This window comes from Vulpes vulpes, chromosome 5 (genome assembly GCF_048418805.1).
Source record: "Vulpes vulpes isolate BD-2025 chromosome 5, VulVul3, whole genome shotgun sequence".
Classification (NCBI taxonomy): domain Eukaryota; kingdom Metazoa; phylum Chordata; class Mammalia; order Carnivora; family Canidae; genus Vulpes; species Vulpes vulpes.
In genome coordinates, this window is record NC_132784.1 from 62,579,553 (window position 1) to 62,597,473 (window position 17,921).

At 52.9% G+C, this 17,921-nt stretch overlaps 3 protein-coding genes across 11 annotated transcripts; 2 read left to right on the forward strand and 1 right to left on the reverse strand.

Annotated features, from left to right (window-relative positions):
• Positions 1–1,791: 1,791 nt before the first annotated feature.
• Positions 1,792–14,159, forward strand: TAF6L (TATA-box binding protein associated factor 6 like). Of its 9 annotated transcripts, none has more exons than XM_026004636.2 (13): positions 1,792–2,045; positions 2,270–2,376; positions 2,631–2,690; positions 5,892–6,051; positions 6,480–6,566; positions 7,349–7,499; positions 7,658–7,708; positions 8,228–8,322; positions 9,743–9,817; positions 9,961–10,181; positions 10,547–10,679; positions 13,095–13,223; positions 13,349–14,159. In XM_026004636.2, exons 3-13 carry the CDS (start codon positions 2,683–2,685, stop codon positions 14,117–14,119), a joined length of 1,881 nt encoding a protein of 626 aa, XP_025860421.1. In that variant the 5' UTR covers positions 1,792–2,045; positions 2,270–2,376; positions 2,631–2,682; the 3' UTR covers positions 14,120–14,159. The 9 variants fall into 9 exon arrangements, with proteins under 9 accessions (XP_025860421.1, XP_072616357.1, XP_025860426.1 ...); XM_072760256.1 differs by having other exon boundaries at positions 13,095–13,184; XM_026004641.2 differs by having other exon boundaries at positions 9,755–9,817.
• A 32-nt stretch (positions 14,160–14,191) lies between these two features.
• Positions 14,192–16,990, forward strand: TMEM179B (transmembrane protein 179B). Its single transcript, XM_026004648.2, has 5 exons — positions 14,192–14,344; positions 15,204–15,391; positions 15,476–15,610; positions 15,713–15,791; positions 15,999–16,990. The coding sequence occupies exons 1-5, from the start codon at positions 14,249–14,251 to the stop codon at positions 16,158–16,160; spliced, it is 660 nt and encodes a 219-aa protein (XP_025860433.1). The 5' UTR covers positions 14,192–14,248; the 3' UTR covers positions 16,161–16,990.
• Positions 16,447–17,789, reverse strand: TMEM223 (transmembrane protein 223). The gene is made up of 2 exons (XM_026004650.2): positions 17,422–17,789; positions 16,447–16,880 (listed from the first exon to the last, which is right to left on the reverse strand). The coding sequence occupies exons 1-2, from the start codon at positions 17,735–17,737 to the stop codon at positions 16,588–16,590; spliced, it is 609 nt and encodes a 202-aa protein (XP_025860435.1). The 5' UTR covers positions 17,738–17,789; the 3' UTR covers positions 16,447–16,587.
• Positions 17,790–17,921: the final 132 nt, after the last annotated feature.

Sequence of the window (17,921 nt, forward strand, 5' to 3'; positions counted from 1 at the left end):
CCTGTGGCTATGTGAGTCTCACTACCACTTTTCCTTGGCCTCTGCCTCCACTTGAGGTTGGGCGTGGATGGGCCCCAGACAGTTTGGATAGTTTTACTAAATCCTACAAGCCCCAGTTCCTTCTACTGTTGTCTCCTGCCTCCAAGGTAGCCAATGGCTATCCAGACTACTAACACCTCAGCAAGACGATCTGCCAGCAGCCCAGATCTCACTAAGCTGATCTCAGACTCAGGACAGTGGAGGAGCCCCCACTCCTCTTAATGCAGAGGTGGGCAGACACTCCAATGTTCAAACACAGTACTGAAACTACTCCAAACATCATTCTGAATATAACTGGAAGAGACTCAGCAGGGTCACAGTCCCCTTAGGCGGTGTTGCCATGGCAACTTCAGCCACATCCATTTGAGTATCCCCGCTCTGGCCTGGGAGGATCTTCTTTTCTAGAGGCAGCAGCATTTAACCCTGAGAGGGAGGAAGGGTGAGGATGTGTACATTCATGCTTCCCCACGGGATACCATGGGATACTCTTTTTTTTTTTTTTTTTTTAAGATTTTATTTATTCATGAGAGACACAGAGAGAGAGGTAGAGAGAGAGGCCGAGAGAGAAGCAGGCTCCATGCAGGGAGCCCCATGCGGGAATGGATCCAGGCATCCCAGGATCACACCCTGAGCTCAACCCTCAACCGCTGAGCCACCCAGACGACCCGGGATACTCCCTTCTGTAATGAACAGCCCATTGCAAACCACCTCATCTTGGATGAACATAAAGGAATTAATTCACTGTCTGCCACGTGCTTTCACAGATATTATCTCATTTAATCTACAGTAATCCTGTGGGGTGGGTATTAGTACCATTTTGTAGTTGAGTGAAAATGTGGTTAGGTAATTTGCCCCAAAGCAGTGACAGAATTTGAACCCAGGTTGGTCTGACTTCAAATACTATAACTTAACTCACTAAGCCCACTTGGTTCTTAATTGAGAACTAACTGCCCAAGTTCAGGAAAGTGTGCGCGTAAAATGGCCAAGGAAGTCTGCTAGTCAGGTGAGGGGCTAATATTTGGCTTACTGAACAGGAGTGAGAAAGACAGGAGGTAGAATGCCAGGATGAGCACAGCCCTGGAATCTGCAGCTTGCACATGAGCTTGGGGCAGTGAGAAGACCCTTCTGCCCGAAGAGAATACCTACTGGGAACTCCATTCATCGTGCGGGAAAGGAAGTGCAGGTGATGGAGAGGTAAGTTGAGCTCCACCAAGCGGGCAAAGAAAACCGATTTAGGCGCCAAAGTTTAAAGTTTCGCTGCAATTGCGTAAATGCAAATGCTCGGAAACTCAGGAGCAGACAGGACCAAGAGAACGGGGACGCTTTCCTTGACAATACGCCTTTTTTTTTTTTTTTTTTAAGATTTTATTTATTTATTCACGAGAGACATAGAGGCATACAGGCAGAGGGAGAAGCAGGCTCTATGCAGGGAGCCCGATATGGGACTCGATCCTGGGACTCCAGGATCAAACCCTGGGCGGAAAGCAGGGGCCAAACCGTTGAGCCGCCCAGGGATCCCCGACAATACGCTTTTGAAACACACACGAAACCATAGGTACGGACTCGAAAACTCCCCAGAGCTGTTGCTTTAAGAAGCCCGAGCTTCAGTGTCACGTGACCCCTGGCGCCCAGATGCTTTTACAGCTCCTTCTAAGGACCAATCGCGTGGCGGGAAGCTCCCCTGGAGGGCGGGAACTTTGTAAGGCGCTCGCCGATTGGCTGTGCTCTTGGAAGGTGGGTCCTGGGCTCGGAGAGAGGGAATTAGGGTGAGCAGGGTGAGTGGGAGCAGCCGCCGCGGCGGCCGTCTCGGTAGCCTCCTTCGTCGCGCGGGAGCCCTCTGGTGAGCAGGTCCTCGCAGACCCGAAGACTCTCCGCCCCCCTGCGGGCTGCGCACTCAGTGGTCTTAGGGCCGGCGCCGCTGGGGGTCCGCCCCCTTCGCTGGCCACGTGACCCAAGTTCCGTAACCCCTGACCTCCTCCACCCCGCTGCACCTTACCACTTAAGTGGTAAGTATGAAGCGAGGCCCGGGGTAGGATGCACACCCTCGAAGCGGGTGGCGGTCAGTGCCTACGCTCTTTACCAATGTGGCTCGTGGCTGCGGATGCAAAGAGGAGGCTGAGGAGGGGGATACCTTGGTCATTAAGACTTTGTGCGTCTTAATGTGGGCACTAGTAAGGAAACTCCCTCTGCGCTTTCGGCGTCGGCAGGACTATTTACTCGCATTTTACAGATGGGGAAGCAGAAACTTCGGGACTATCCATTGGCGGGTCTCCAGCGCCAAGTCTTCGGGCTGGGAATCCAGGCCTTGTTCCCCGGCACAGCCCGCCACTGCTGATGGTTAGGAACAAGAGTTGAGTCCCTGCTCCCTACTTAGTGCTTGCTGGATGATCTTGGACAAGTCATTGAGTATTTAACCTCTCTGAGCTTTGATTTCCTTGGCTGTGAAATAGACATAGCATTTACATAATGCGCATCTCATTGTTAATGAGGATAAAATGAAATATATGCCTGTAGAGCACTTAGCTCTGTGTCTTAGGCATAGCATGTGCTTAGAAAAAAAAAACAACAGCTTTTTTTATTTGTTTTTGTAGCCAGTGTTTATTGAGGGCGTATTATGTGCTGACACCGTGCGGAACGCTGGGGATGCAAAGGTGAGCAAACAGGCATGATCCTAGCTGGTGTGGAGCTTACAGTCTAGTGAGAAGGTAGGTGTTAATCACAAAGCTATACAAATATGTAATTACAAATTGTGGGGGAAAAATTGTGATCACTACTGTGAAGGCAAAGTACTGGGGCAGTGTGGAGGTCTGAGAAGACTTCCTGAGCAAGTAGTGACATTTCAACTGGGATGTGAAGGAGCAACTAGGAGTCCACTAGACAGAACGGGGATGGAGGAGGAGGAGAGTGTTTGAAGAAGAGCAAACAGTGTATGAACGTCCTGATAGCAGGTGTTTTTCGGGAAATGGAAGGAGGCCATGGTGGGAATGCAGAGCACAAGAGGGAAAGAAGGGGGGGATCCCTGGGTGGCGCAGTGGTTTGGCGCCTGCCTTTGGCCCAGGGCGCGATCCTGGAGACCCGGGATCGAGTCCCACGTCGGGCTCCGGGTGCATGGAGCCTGCTTCTCCCTCTGCCTGTGTCTCTGCCTCTCTCTCTATCTCTCTGTGACTATCATCAATAAATAAAAATTAAAAAAAAAAAACAAAAAACAAGAGGGAAAGAAGGGTTGTAGAAGTAAGTGGACACACAGGACCTGGGAACCAGGTTTTTTTTTTTTTTTTTTAATTTTTTTTTTTTTTTTTGTATTTATTTATGATAGTCACAGAGAGATAGAGAGAGAGGCAGAGACACAGGCAGAGGGAGAAGCAGGCTCCATGCACCGGGAGCCCGATGTGGGATTCGATCCCAGGTCTCCAGGATCGCGCCCTGGGCCAAAGGCAGGCGCTAAACCGCTGCGCCACCCAGGGATCCCTGTTTTTTTTATTATTTTTTAAGATTTTATTATTTTTTCAAAGATTATTTATTTATTCATGAGAGACAGAAAGAGAGGCAGAGACATAGGTAGAGGGAGAAGCAGGCTCCATGCAGGGAACCTGATGTGGGACTTGATCCTGGGACTCCAGGATCACTCCCCGAGCTGAAGCCAGACACTCAACTGCTGAGCCACCCAGGTGTCCCACTTTTTTCTTTTTTTTTAAGATTTTATTTATTTATTCATGAGAGATACAGATAGGCAAAGACATAGGCCGAGCGAGAAGCAGGCTCCCTGCAGGGAGCCTGATGAGGGATTCGATCTCAAGACCAGAGGATCACGACCTGAACCAAACGTGTCCCTAGGTTTGTTCTTTATTTTTATTTATTTATTTATTTATTTATTTATTTATTTATTTATTTATTTATTATTTATTTAAGATTTTATTTATTTATTCATGAGAGACAGAGAGAGAGAGAGAGGCAGAGACACAGGCAGAAGGAGAAGCAGGCTCTCATGCAGGGAGCCCGACGCGGGACTCAATCCTGGGACTCCAGGATCACGCCCTGGGCTAAAGGCGGTGCTAAACCCCTGAGCTACCCGGGCTGCCCTAGGTTTATTCTTTATTTCAAAACCAATGCAGAACCACTGGGAGGAATTTTTTTGTTTAGCGATTTTTACTTTTTGGAGAGAGCGAAGGAGAGAGAGAGAGAGAGCAAGTGAGCGAGCATGAGCTAGAGGAATGGCACAGGGAGAGGGAGAGGCAGGATCCCAGCTGAACAGGGAGCCCAATGTGGGGCTTGATCCCAGGACCCTGAGATCATGACCTGGGCCCAAGGCGGATCCAAAGGCAGCTACGTAACTGACTGAGCCACCCAGGTGCTCCCCTTTGTTGCGTTCTTATTCTGCCATATCCTGCGAGCGGAAGAGCAGGTTCCTGCTCTTAGGCCTTGCAGCCAAACTGGGAGATAGTCCAGCTCTAAAAGCCCGATAGTCCTCGGTGGCATATGGGCAGGAAGACCTTAAAGGACAGACTGGATTTGCCTTGCCAAAGAGGCTTGGAAGAAAGAGGGAGACAGACCAGCAAGAGCTGGTGGTGAGCACGGGGCAGGCCAGAGCACACTAGGCTGGGCTCACTGGGAGGAGGGATCCATCCACTTGAACAGCTGTGGGGATTGGGACCAAACACAGAATTTCAAGCTGGGGAGTTTAGAGTTTCTTTTAGAATCAGTGGGGAAGGGGATCCCTGGGTGGCACAGTGGTTTGGCGCTTGCCTTTGGCCCAGGGCGCGATCCTGGAGACCCGGGATCGAATCCCACATCAGGCTCCTGGTGCATGGAGCCTGCTTCTCCCTCTGCCTATGTCTCTGCCTCTCTCTCTCTCTCTCTGTGACTATCATAAATAAATAAAAATTAAAAAAAAATTAGAATCAGTGGGGAAGGGATCCCTGGGTGGCTCAGTGGTTTAGCACCTGCCTTCGGCCCAGGGTGTGATCCTGGAGTCCCGGGATCGAGTCCCACGTCAGGCTCCCTGCGTGGAGCCTGCTTCTCTCTCTCTCTCTCTCTCTCTCTCTTGTCTCTCATGAATAAATAAATAAAATCTTAAAAAAAAAAATCAGTGGGGAAGGACTGAATATTTATTTATAGATATATTTTTTAAGATTTTATTTATTTGAGGGAGACAGCAGGAGCCATGGGGAAGGGCTGAGGGAGAGAAAGAAGCAGGTTCCCCACTGAGCAGGGAGCCCAGTGTGGGGCTCCATCCTTGGACCCCGAGATCATGACCTGAGCTAAAGGCAGACCCTTAACCCATTGAGCCACTCGGGTGCCCAGGCCTGAAGATTTTTGAGCAAGGGAGAAGTAGTGATGTCATTGAGAGTTAGTTGGTAGCACCTGTAGCAATAATCAGAAGGAAGAAGACATGAAGTTTATACTTAACTGACCACGGTTACGTCTTCCATCGTCTGTTTGGGTGGTGTTGCATTCTAGTCCCTGGCTTCCCTGTACACCAGCTCACTTTGTCCTCACCGCAACTTTGCAGAGTTAGGGAGGGTGGGGATGATGGCCTGTTTTACAGGTTGGGACAGGAGGGCTCAGGCTCATGAGGATCTCAGCCACAGCTCAGCCACATCTGGCTCAGGAAGTGGTAAGGCGTGGCCGGGACCCAGTGCAGTGCCCGAGGCCAGGCCCCTGTCGGGCAGCACTCCTGTCTGATGCAGCTCGCCTTTTTCTCACGCTTCACCTCAGCACTCAGAGCCTCGGTGGCTCCTTGTTCAGGGATCTTGGAGCCAGAGCCATAAGACTGGCCCAGAAGGCCTGGAGTCAGGCTCCTGGGCTCCGAGGGGGCCCAGGGGGCTTTTGACACCTTCTCTTCTGGCCCCCAGCTCCATCAGCGTCATGTCGGAGCGGGAAGAGCGGCGGTTTGTGGAGATCCCCCGGGAATCGGTCCGGCTCATGGCGGAGAGCACGGGCCTGGAGCTGAGCGATGAGGTGGCGGCCCTGCTCGCGGAGGATGTGTGCTACCGGCTCAGGGAGGCCACCCAGGTCCGCTCCCCTTCTCTCCCCGCACGCCTCCCTAGCTCTCCCTGTACGCCCCCCTGTGGGGATTTAGTCAGCAGGTGTGTGTCTGGCACCCACTCTGCTGTGAGGGAACACCGTGGAGGTGGCCCCCGCCCTCCCCAGAGCTCCCATTGAGCCTTCTGGCCAGTAGAGTGTGGTTGGGCTTCTTCTCACGTGTCCATCTTCCCAACACCCGTACCAGGCTGACCAAGCGAGTTCATGTGCATGTTCTGCCTGTGAGAACTTGGGTCACAGAGTGGGAGCATACTCTGGGGGCTGTTTGCCCAAGACCGGAGCTGGATTTGGGTTTTCTGATCTCAGTTCCTGTGTCCTTCTTGTCGCCTGGCTATCTCTTCCCTGGGGGACTCCAACCCCCTGCTCTCTGTCCCCTGACTTTGTTCCTCCCCTCTCAGAATAGCTCTCAATTCATGAAACACACCAAGCGGCGGAAGCTGACTGTTGAGGATTTCAACAGGGCCCTCCGATGGAGCAGTGTGGAGGTGAGCTGAGCATAGGCTGCAGAGGCCTGTTGTGAGGCCTGCATTGGATTGGGCCAAGAGGAGGGTAAGGGAACAGCCTGGGCACAATGTCGGTATTAAAGTGTCCTGCAGAGTTGTTGTGGGCCAAGGACTTGAGGGAAGAACGTCACGTGTAGCAGAGAGTAGTGTTGGGATGCCTGGCTCACTCACTTGGTGGAGGACCTGACTCCTAGTCTCAGAGTTGTGAGTTTGAGCCCCATGTTGGGCATGGAGCCTACTTTAAAAGAAAAAAAAGAGTAGTGTTATCAAAGTTGCGTGAGTATAAGGACCAGCAGCATGGGGGTGCGGGGCTCAGCCTGTACGAATCTGGGAGGACCAAATTTTCCTCTCTGACCCAGTGAGCACTGGATGCTCCAGCCAGATGCCCAGCAATAGGCTTGAAGCCTCAGGTGTCTCCCCTTTTTCAGGACCTTTTTTTTTTTTTTAAGATTTTTTTTTTTTTTTAAGATTTTTTTATTTATTTATTCATGAGAGGCACAGAGAGAGAGAGAGAGAGAGAGAAAGGCAGAGACACAGGCAGAGGGAGAAGCAGGCTCCATGCAGGGAGACCGACGTGGGACTCGATCCCAGGTCTCCAGGATCAGGCCCTGGGCTGAAGGAGGCACTAAACCGCCGAGCCACCCAAGCTGCCCCCTTTTTCAGTACTTTTGGACCTCCCTCAAACATAGACTCTTTTCCCTGGTTGATAGAGTGCCTCCTCCCTCCCTGGATTCAGCCTGCTCTCTGATCCTCTCTTTGCTCAGGCCGTGTGCGGTTACGGATCCCAGGAGGTGCTGCCCCTGCGCCCTGCCAGAGAGGGTGAGCTTTACTTTCCTGAGGACCGAGAAGTGAACCTGGTGGAGCTGGCCCTGGCCACCAACATCCCAAAAGGCTGTGCCGAGACAGCTGTGAGAGGTGACTGCTGAGGTCCTATGGTGGGGGTGGGGGGCCGAAACTGGGTTGTCAGAGGAGGGGTGATGGGCTGGCTGGTGGATAGAGCAGAGCTCAGAGGGGTGGGTGATGCTACAACAGGCAAAACCCTAGGCTGACCCATCTCTCTGCTCTGGTTCTAGTTCACGTCTCCTACCTGGACGGCAAAGGGAACCTGGCACCGCAGGGATCAGGTAAGGTGTAGTGTGAGGAACAGACTCCCTGAACTTTCCTCCCTTTGGAACTGAGGGGGGTATCCCATACCTCTGATTGTTCATCTGACAAATATTTATTGATACCCTGTTCTGAGTGGGCACAGTCCCTGCCCAGAGGGCTCAGATTTGGAGATAGGAGCCCAGACCTGGAACCAGTCATGGGTTGGATGGGTGTTGGATGCTAGCACAGAAGTCTGGGCAGCTGGGGTCCCTGAGAGCAGGTGTCCAGGAGAGATTGAGGACTGAGCAGGAATCTGCCTAGGCAGAGTACAGAGCAGAGGGGTGTGGAAAAGCCTGCAAGGTCAGGGCTGCACAGGCTGCTCTGAGGAGCTGGTGGCTCCGTGCTCTGGGAGTCTTGTCTGAACAGGTTTCTGGCGGGGGTGGGGTGGGGGTAGGAGGGTGAGTGAGAACGGGCAGGGGAGGCCAGCTAGGCTCTCCACCCGGACCATCTTCTGCCCATCTCTCCACCCGGACCACCTTCTGCGCATCTTCCCACAGTGCCCAGCGCTGTGTCTTCGCTGACTGATGACCTTCTCAAGTACTACCAGCAGGTGACTCGGGCTGTGCTGGGGGATGATCCACAGCTGATGAAGGTGAGTGAGTGGGCCAGAATTGGGGCGTAGAGTCCAGCTTTCAGGTTCCCATGAAACTCTTTCAGATGCCTACTTCCTGTCCACCCCATACCACTTGACTGACATGGCTGGAAGCTGCTCTCGGTGGGGGTGTCATGCTCGGAGGCTGGTGCTCCAGGACTGACTTGTCTTCCCACTCTAGCAGGAACCCTTGTTCTCAGCAGGGCCATTTGAGGGGCTCAGGTGGTCAGTACCCCCACACTTTAGTTCCAGAGCCTCCACTTTAGGGTGTCTGTTGACCTGGGGCCAAATGGGGCAGCCATGTTGCAGCTCTCATTTGCCTGTACTTGAGAGGTAAAGAAGGGAAGTAGAGAGAGCCTGGTCAGGGGGCCCAGCCAGGCCTGCCCTGAGACCCTGCTGCTTTAGCCTCTGGGACTCCCCAGAGTGTGCTGGACACTACCTATGGTTGGTTGGTCCTCTCCTATCCAGAGACAGGTGAGTGCTAGCTGGGGGTTCTGCTTAACCACGTGGCCTTTCTCTGATGGTTTACATCCTGTACTTCTTCAGGTGTCTGGCCATTGTTGCCGCTTCCCCTGCAGAATTGGGAATGTTGCCACCATATGTTCCTGCCTCGGGAGCTTGGCTCTGGTTCTCCAGGACAGTGCAGATGGCTGGATGGAGGGCTTGGGAGCTGAGCTCCTTCCTAGCCAGTTGTTTGCTTTCACAGCATCTGAGTATAGGAGCTTTATCTAGAGGGGTTTGGAGTATATAAGTAATAGAGACTCAGGCCTAAGAGAGTTTTTCTCATTAACTTAACTCTCTTTTTTTCTGCTTAGAAAAGTAACACCAGTATGTTCATTATAGAAATATTGCAAAATAAAATATATGAACTGGAAAGTGAGAGTCTCCAATTGCTATTTTTTAACTATGATTACTTTAGTATAAACTAAAGTGGTATTATAGTAAAGACCTGGTTTTAGAACAGCTGCTTTTCTCAGTTAAAAAACATGTTGGACATTTAGGTTGCATTCAATTTCATATTATCACAGACAGGTCTGTGAGTGGGTATGTGTATCAGTGGGTGTTTCTTATAGTGGGTTAAAGTGATAGAAATACAGTTGCTGAATCAAAGAGTGTTGACATTGAAAATTTTAATGCGTAAGTACTCAATCATCCTTTAATAAATGTCAGTTTAGGGGGCGCCTGGGTGGCTTAGTTGGTTAAGGGCCTGCCTTTGGCTCAGGTCATGATCTCAGGGTCCTGGGATCGAGCCCACTTGGGCTCCCAGCTCAGCAGGGAGTCTGCTTCTCTTTCTTCCCTTGCCTCTCCCCCTGTTTGTGCTTTCTCTGAAATGAATAAATAAAAATAAATGAGTAAGTAAATCTTTTTTAAAAAGTCAGTTTATATTTAGGGCTGGTAGATCCAGTGTAATCCTTTTCAGATTGCTCTCCAGGATCTGCAGACAAACTCCAAGATTGCAGCACTCCTGCCTTACTTTGTCTACGTGGTCAGTGGGGTGAGTGACCAGGCTGGGGGAGAGGAGAATGCTTTGCGGGGAGGTGACCCAGCATTGTGTAGGGCTCGTGGCAGGTGCAATCAGAGCAACAGGCTCCAACCTGCACCCTCATGTGCCCCTCAGCCACCATCTTCTACAAACAGGTAAAATCTGTAAGCCACGACCTGGAGCAGCTGCATCGGCTCTTGCAAGTAGCCCGGAGCCTGGTTCGGAACCCCCACCTCTGCCTGGGGCCCTATGTTCGCTCCCTTGTAGGCAGCGTCCTCTACTGTGTCCTGGAGCCATTGGCTGCCTCCATCAACCCTCTGAATGACCACTGGACTCTTCGGGATGGTGCTGCCCTCCTGCTCAGCCACATCTTCTGGTAGCCATGGGGCCTCGCCGAACACAGGGTGGGGTGGCCCCAGGGCTGAGGAGTTTGTAGTCAAAATCAGGTGAAATGTGTGGCTTCAAGGCTGGATGTTGAGAGGTCAGGGAACCTCTTCCATTAGAGCTTTCCAGCCTTGAAGCTGTGGCAACCTGGGAGTCTGCACATGGATGGCAAACACCAAGGGCCAAGGGTTTGGTCCTTCGGCCCTTCAGGTAGTCTTGTCACCCGGAGCCCCATTGCTCACTCACCCCAGTGGGCCACACAAGTGCTGTTTTCTCTGTGGGCTCTGGATTGGGCTTGAGTCCAGTTGGGCAGCCCCGGGCCTCATTGTCCTCTTTGACTGAAGGTTGCTTCCTTAGGACTCATGGGGATCTCGTGAGTGGCCTGTATCAGCAGATCCTGCTCTCCCTGCAGAAGGTCCTGGCAGACCCCGTGCGGCCTCTCTGCTCTCACTACGGGGCTGTGGTGGGGCTGCATGCCCTTGGCTGGAAGGTGAGTACCATAGCCTTTCCCACAGAGCCATAATGTCTCTCCTTTAGGATTAGAGAAAACAGTATTTGTTTCTTCTCATAAAAATGATCTGTGCTTGCTGCTGCCAGGTATTAAGCTCTTGCCCGAGGGCAGGCTAATTGATACTGACTTTCTGTATATTAATATCTTATTCTTTCAAAAGTCGTGCCAGGCAGATAGTAATATATCCTCCACTTCATGAATTCCTGCCCATTCTGTGTTAATCATGTGAAGGATCAATTCCTCTACTATTTAAGCTTATTTACTTTTAGTAATCTCTGCACCTACCGTGGGGCTCAAACTCATGACCCCAAGATCAAGAGTTGTACACTCCCCACTGAGCCAGCCAGGCACCTCATTCTTTTCTTTTTTTTTTTTTTTTTTTTTTAAGATTTTATTTATTTATTCATGAGAGACAGACAGAGGCAGAGACATAGGCAGAGGGAGAAGCAGGCTCCATGCTGGGAGCCCGATGTGGGACTCAATCCCCGGACTCTAGGATCCCGCCCTGGGCTGAAGGCAGACACTTAACCGCTGAGCCCCCCAAGCATCCCTTCTTTTGGGTTTTTAATGTAGGTCATATAGTAGAAATAATGACAGCTTTATTCCATCTAAACCTAACACCTTTAATATTTTTACCTTATTGCTGGGACTACTAATATTTTAAAGATGATAAGGGGCATCCTTGTATCATTTCCAATTTTAAGAGAAGTGCTAATAATCTTCCCACTTAGGCTGATGTACCTTGTGTTGATAACCTTTCTCCGATGAAGAAAATTATTTCATATTGCTTTATATTCTTGGTTTTATCATTTATGTTGAACGTTTATTGAATGCTTTTTCTGTATCTTTTGAATTGATCCTAAGGTTTGTCTGCTTTTTTCCATTAATGTGATTTATGGATTTTTATTTATTTTATTTTTTAAAGATTTTATTTATTTATTCATGAGAGACACACATAGAGAGAGAGAGGCAGAGACACAGGCAGAGGGAGAAGCAGGCTCCATACAGGGCACCTGATGTGGGACTCGATCCCGGGTCTCCAGGATCAGGCCCTGGGCTGAAGGCAGCGCTAAACCGCTGAGCCACCCGGGCTGCCCAGATTTATGGATTTTTAAAAAAGATTTTCTTTATTTAGGGAGAGCCCAAGTTCTCACCCTCTAAGTAAAGAAAATCTTTGAGAACTTGTACACTTAAGAGCAGTGCAGGGAGTGGGAGTGGGAGACGCAGAGGCAGAGGGAGAGGGACAAGTCGATTCAAGTGGATTCCATGCTTTGTGACCCTAAGTTCACCCCCTGATCCAAATGGAAACTAAGAGTCAGGACTGAGCAATCCAGATGCCCTTATTTATAGAATTTTAATAGTAAATCACCATTACATTTGTAAGATAAACTTAAATAGGCTATAGTATAGACTTTTTTTTTTTTTTTAAGATTTTATTTATTCTTGAGAGACAGAGAGAGAGAGAGAGAGAGAGAGGGAGGCAGACAGAGAGAGAGAGACAGGCAGAGGGAGAAGCAGGCTCCATGCAGGGAGCCCGACATGGGACCCGATCCCAGGTCTCTAGGATCATGTCCTGGGTTGAAGGCGGTGCTAAACCGCTGAGCCACCGGGGCTACCCTATAGTATAGACTTTAAAAGGAATCTAGGGACACCTGGGTGACTCCGTGGTTGAGCATCTGCCTTTGGCTCAGGGCGTGATCTCGGGCTGAGAGCCGGCTCCATACAGGGACCCTGATGTGGGACTCAATCCCCGGCCTCCAGGATCACGCCCTGGGCTGAAGGCAGGCGCTCAACTACTGAACCACCAGGCGTCCCATATAGTTAGAAAATGGTGAGTTATATTTCTCTAGGAGCTTGCTGATTTAACATTTTCAAATCCTCAGGCTGTGGATGACCAACCGAAGAACTCTCACCCACCAAAGCACGTAACAGAGGTCTCCTCTGTGAAATCTCAATTGCTTTCCTGAAAATTAATCACAGGATTTAAAATTTGGCATGATGAGTCCAGGTCTATGATCAGTTGTTTGGTTTTGTGCAAGTGGTTTGAACTGAGTCTATTTACCTCAGCAAGATGTAAACTTGCCTACGGACTATATAGGCTAAGAGTTGGCAAATTAAATTGGTCTGTTAGCAATGGGCATTACTTATACCCTCTTAGCCCCTGTCATACAGGTCAGTGATCATAGGGTCACTTTATATTGTTTGTACCTGACCTTTATTCCCAGTGCTTAGCAAAGGCTTGGGCATACAGCGGGTTCCAAGTAAATGTTGGTGGAATATACCAAGCTGAGAATTTCATATGGGAGATAAAAATAGGTCTTCCATGGGAAAGGGTACTTGAGAGGCAATTAGCAACAAAGAGGTGCTTTACTGTGTTCCTTCTCTCCCTTCCAGGCAGTAGAACGAGTCCTGTACCCACACCTGTCCACTTACTGGACAAATCTGCAGGCTGTGCTAGATGATTATTCCGTCTCTAACGCCCAGGTGAAAGCAGATGGGCACAAGGTTTATGGAGCCATTCTGGTGGGTGCCTGCCCCTTCCAGCCTCCCTTCTTCCCTGCTTGAACTCAGCAGCTCACCTGCCCTAAATCTTTATGGGCCCGGGTTCCTCCTAGTTCTTGCCTATCCCAGCCCCTCTGCTCTTGCAGGTGGCTGTAGAGCGACTGTTGAAGATGAAGGCCCAGGCGGCAGAGCCCAACAAGGGAGGCCCAAGCGGCAGGGGGTTCCGGAGCTCAGACGACCTGCCCTGGGACAGCCTGCTCCTGCAGGAGTCTCCCTCCGGGGGCAGCGCGGAGCCAGGCTTCGGGTCCGTCCACCCGCTACCGCCAGGAGGCGCGGGGCCGGAGGATCCTTCCCCCTCAGTGACTCTGGCGGACATCTACCAGGAGCTGTACGCTTTCTTCGGGGACAGCTTGGCTACCCGCTTTGGCACGGGTCAGCCGACACCTACCACTCTGCGGCCGCCCGGGGACAAGAAGGAGCCGGCGGCCGCCCCGGACTCGGTGCGGAAGATGCCACAGCTGACGGCCAACGCCATGGTCAGCCCGCAGGGCGACGAGAGCCCCCGCGGCGGCGGCCCCGCGTCCGCCTCTGCGCCCGCCGCCTCCGAGAGCCGGCCGCTTCCGCGCGTGCACCGGGCGCGGGGGGCGCCCCGGCAGCAGGGCCTCGGCGCCGGCACGCGTGACGTCTTCCAGAAGAGCCGCTTCGCCCCGCGCGGCGCCCCTTATTTCCGTTTTATTATTGCGGGGCGGCAGGCCGGGAGGCGGTGCCGCGGGCGTCTCTTCCAGACCGCCTTCCCCGTGCCGTACGGGCCCAGCCCGGCCTCCCGCTACGTGCAGAAGCTACCCATGATCGGCCGCACCGGCCGCCCGGCCCGCCGCTGGGCGCTCTCGGACTACTCGCTGTACCTTCCGCTCTAAGGCGGCGGGCCTCTTCTGTAAATAAAGCCCAGTGCCGGAAGTGACGTCTGTCGCTCGCGGGTCGTGCCGGATGAGGCGGGGCTTGGGCGGTTGGCTCCCGCGGCCGCGCTTCCTGCTGGCGGGGGCGCCATGGCGCTGCTCTGGCTGCAGCGCTTCGAGCTCTTGCTCCTCACGGCCGCCTTTCTGTGCGGGGCCGTGGCGGCCGCGACGCTGACCCGGACCCAGGTGCGGGGCGGGGCGGGGCGGGCAGGCGGCGAAGGGTGTGGGGAGGCAGGCACGGTCTTCCGGGCGGGGCCGGGCCCGTCGGGCCGCTCTCGGAGCGGGTGGGCCAGGGGAGGCCCAGGGCTCGCCGGTCTGAGGCCGGGATGCTTCGGCGCCCACGGCGCTCTGTGGCTCCGCCCGCCGGTGTGCTGCGTCGCAGCCGTACCCTCGCCAAAGGGACGAGTCCTCAGGGGTGACTTAAGGCACCAGACGTAGCCCGGCCTGCCAGCTCCGGCTGCATTAACTTACCCGGCCCTGCCTTCATCCTTTAAATCAGACACTGTTGTGCCGAGCTCCGCCAGGAAATAAAGCTCGGTGTGGCGGAGATGACCAAGCTACCGCACCATTACAGCCCAGTGTGTGTGAATGACAAAAGAGCCATGTAAAAAACGCCCGCGTAAAGCAGAGGGTTTCCCCAGCCAGGCAGTCATGTTCACAAACACAGGCTCATGTAACCATAAACTAGGCACCGTTAGGAATTTTTGATTTTACGGATTAGAAAACATCGGAGAGAGCCGAAGGTTACACAAGTTCTGGTTTTACTCTAGGATTTCTGAAGAGGGAAGACCAGAACTTGTGAGGCATCTCCGAAGCTCACTGTCTTTTATAACCACCGCCTATTTCCTGATCCTTCTGGCCACTGCAGGTTTGACTTCCCCAGCAGGCCCTCTCCATCAGTCTGTGGGCTCAGAAACAGGACTGGACAGTGCATATAGACCTTCCTAGGGTGGCCCTCTCCTAGGTTATCCCTCACACCTGTCCTGAGCCTGCGCCAAGGCTTTCACCTGAAATGTAGGTAGGGATCAGCAGCTTCTCTTCACAGGGCTCCTTCAGTGGCTGCTGTCCCCTGTATGGTGTGGCCGCCCTGAATGGCTCCTTCCCGGCCTTATCCCAACCTTCGGCCCCGTCCGTTTGCTACTTTGTGGCTGGGGTCTCTGGCCTCCTGGCCCTCTACTGTCTCCTGCTTCTACTCTTCTGGGTCTACAGCAGCTGCATCGAGGACTCCCACAGGTGACTGCCCTACCCTCAGGGCCGGGGGCTGAGTTGGGAGTAGTCCCATCTCAACTACAAGGCTGGTTCTCTCCCTCCTCCTAGAGGCCCCATAGGGCTCCGCATTGCATTGGTCATCTCGTGTATAGCCATCTTCTTGGTCTTAGTGTCTGCCTGTATTCTTCGGTTTGGCACCCGTTCTCTCTGCAAATCCATCATCTCCCTGAACGTTACAATTAGGTAATGGGAGAGGGAGGGAACCCTGGATGGGGCTGATGGCCTTCCTTCTGCAGAGGAGAGCCCATAACCCTCTTTCTCACCACCGTCTCTTTGACCTCACAGCTGCTCCGAAGCCCAGAAAGTTTCATGGACACCCCCTGGAACCGCCCTGCAGTTTTACTCCAACCTGCACAATGCTGAAGTGAGGTCCTGGGATATGAAAGACCGGGTGGAGACCCAGGGGTCTGCAGGTTCCTAGAGGCATCCGTAGTTATGGGGGTGCCCTGAAGCAAGAGGCTCCAAGGGACTGAAAGGCTTTTGACCTGACAGTGAATAGAAAATAGCGGTATGTGGGTGGAAGTGGGTAAGATGGCCGCACTCCTCACACTCCTGTTCCTGTTTCCCACAGACCTCTTCTTGGGTGAATCTGGTTTTGTGGTGTGTGGTCTTGGTGCTTCAGGTGGTGCAGTGGAAGTCTGAAGCCACCCCATACCGGCCCCTGGAGCAGGGGGACCCTGAATGGAGCTCTGAGACAGATGCTCTCGTTGGGTCTCGCCTTTCCCATTCCTGAAGAGTAACCAAAGGATGCTGCCTGCAGCCTAAGACTCGGTGCCCAAGTGCCTACAGTCCTGTTGCCCCCTCGTGGCCCTGTTTGTACTGGGAGCCCCTTTGCCCTCCATGAGGGAAACAGGATACTAGGCCCCCTCCACCTCTCTTCCTACAGTTGTTTTTGTACCAAAATATTATATTACTTTTTCCCTTCATCTTGGTACTGAGTTCTTGGTGTTAAAGCACTGTAGGCAGGTGGATGGGAGGATATGGTGAAAGCTCAACAGACAAGGAACAGAAGTAAGAGGTACCATCAGCTGCCCTTGGGATGGCCACCCTTTTATTTGCTAATGAACCTTGGGCCCCCTTGTGACCTTGGTTGTCACCCCATCCCTAAGGTTCAGCTTTTATTCCCCTCTGGGAGGGATGAGTGACTGGAGGTGGTTTCTTCACAAGCTGCGGTAGGCACCTACAGTATTGTCAAAGAGTTTTGTGTTGGGGAAATGTCCAGCTTTGTCCAAGAGGAAGTAGAAGCGCCGGCCTTTGATCTTTAGAGGCAACATAGCGGGGACTTCACCGCGGTGGGCCATGCAGGATACCTGATTTAAAGGGACGGTGAAATGAGCACCCAAGCCAAAGGGGGCATGAGTGGTGAGGGTCACCTGCTTCCCTCCAGCCCGGAGCATCACTGAACGCACAGAACGGAGGGAGAAGAGAAGACCAGCACCAAGTACCAGGGTACCTGCAGGAAAACCAAAGCTTGGGGTGAGGGGTTTTCACTGGAGAGGTAAGTAACCACCTTTCCAGTGCCCTCCGAATTAAAAAATTGTGATGATAGTAACATTTACCGAACTCTTCTACGTGACTCTTGTGTTCATCCATCCCCCCAACAACCTTCATGTCCACCCTCGTTTTATTTTTTTTTTATTATTATTTTTTTTAAATTTTATTTATTTATGATAGTCACAGAGAGACAGAGAGAGAGGCAGAGACATAGGCAGAGGGAGAAGCAGGCTCCATGCACCGGGAGCCTGACGTGGGATTCGATCCCAGGTCTCCAGGATCGCGCCCTGGGCCAAAGGCAAGCGCCAAACCACTGCGCCACCCAGGGATCCCTCCACCCTCGTTTTAAAGGCAAGGAGACAGGTCCAGAGCTCGCAGAATGAGGGGCACAGCTCCTCCTAGCCTGAAGGTCGGGAGTCCCGCCCCGTCCGTGCCGGAGCACGGTGGGTCGTGCCCAGCTACCCCACGTCCCCATGGCGGGAAGCCAGCCCGCGCCTTACCAATGGCGCCGCAACCGACAGCCAGACCGTAGCGCCAGAGTGTGGAGCGTAGGTCCAAGCGGCCGCGGTCTGGGATCTCGGCGTCTGGAGGCAGCGCCTGGGCCGGCGGTCGGGCCAAGGCTGCCACGGCCAGAGAGGCCCAGAAGACGCCCTGGCCCGCGCAGAACAGGCCGAGGACGACGAAGAAGCTGCCCCGTTCGTGCTCAAAGAGCAGCACGTCCCGCGGCGGGGCCACGTCGTGCAGGAGCTGGCGCGCCGGCAGGGACCGCAGTGCGACTAGTAGCCGCACGGAACACAAGCCCCCAGGTGCCCCCATGGCCCATACGGCTACGGCGCCGCTTCCGGGGTAGGACTTCCGGTTGGAAAGCCCCGCCCCTGAGCTTCCGGGCAATTGGCCCGGGTTAGTTACTGGCGGGAACAGAGTGGCGGCCCTTCACCCCAGACCCGCGCGCGTACTCAGCAAGAGCGAGGCAAAAACAATGTAGCAAGCATGACACAAA

Bases quoted from the DNA above. Each gene is read 5' to 3' on its own strand.
- TAF6L (XM_026004636.2), top strand. The intron at 6,052-6,479 runs GTCCGCTCCCCT...CTCCCCTCTCAG, and splicing joins GGCTCAGGGAGGCCACCCAG to AATAGCTCTCAATTCATGAA. The intron at 6,567-7,348 runs GTGAGCTGAGCA...CTCTTTGCTCAG, and splicing joins TCCGATGGAGCAGTGTGGAG to GCCGTGTGCGGTTACGGATC.
- TMEM179B (XM_026004648.2), top strand. From the start codon at position 14,249: ATGGCGCTGCTCTGGCTGCAGCGCTTCGAGCTCTTGCTCCTCACGGCC. The intron at 15,611-15,712 runs GTAATGGGAGAG...TTGACCTCACAG, and splicing joins TCCCTGAACGTTACAATTAG to CTGCTCCGAAGCCCAGAAAG. The intron at 15,792-15,998 runs GTGAGGTCCTGG...TGTTTCCCACAG, and splicing joins CCAACCTGCACAATGCTGAA to ACCTCTTCTTGGGTGAATCT.
- TMEM223 (XM_026004650.2), bottom strand. From the start codon at position 17,737: ATGGGGGCACCTGGGGGCTTGTGTTCCGTGCGGCTACTAGTCGCACTG. The intron at 16,881-17,421 runs GTAAGGCGCGGG...GTTTTCCTGCAG, and splicing joins TGTCGGTTGCGGCGCCATTG to GTACCCTGGTACTTGGTGCT.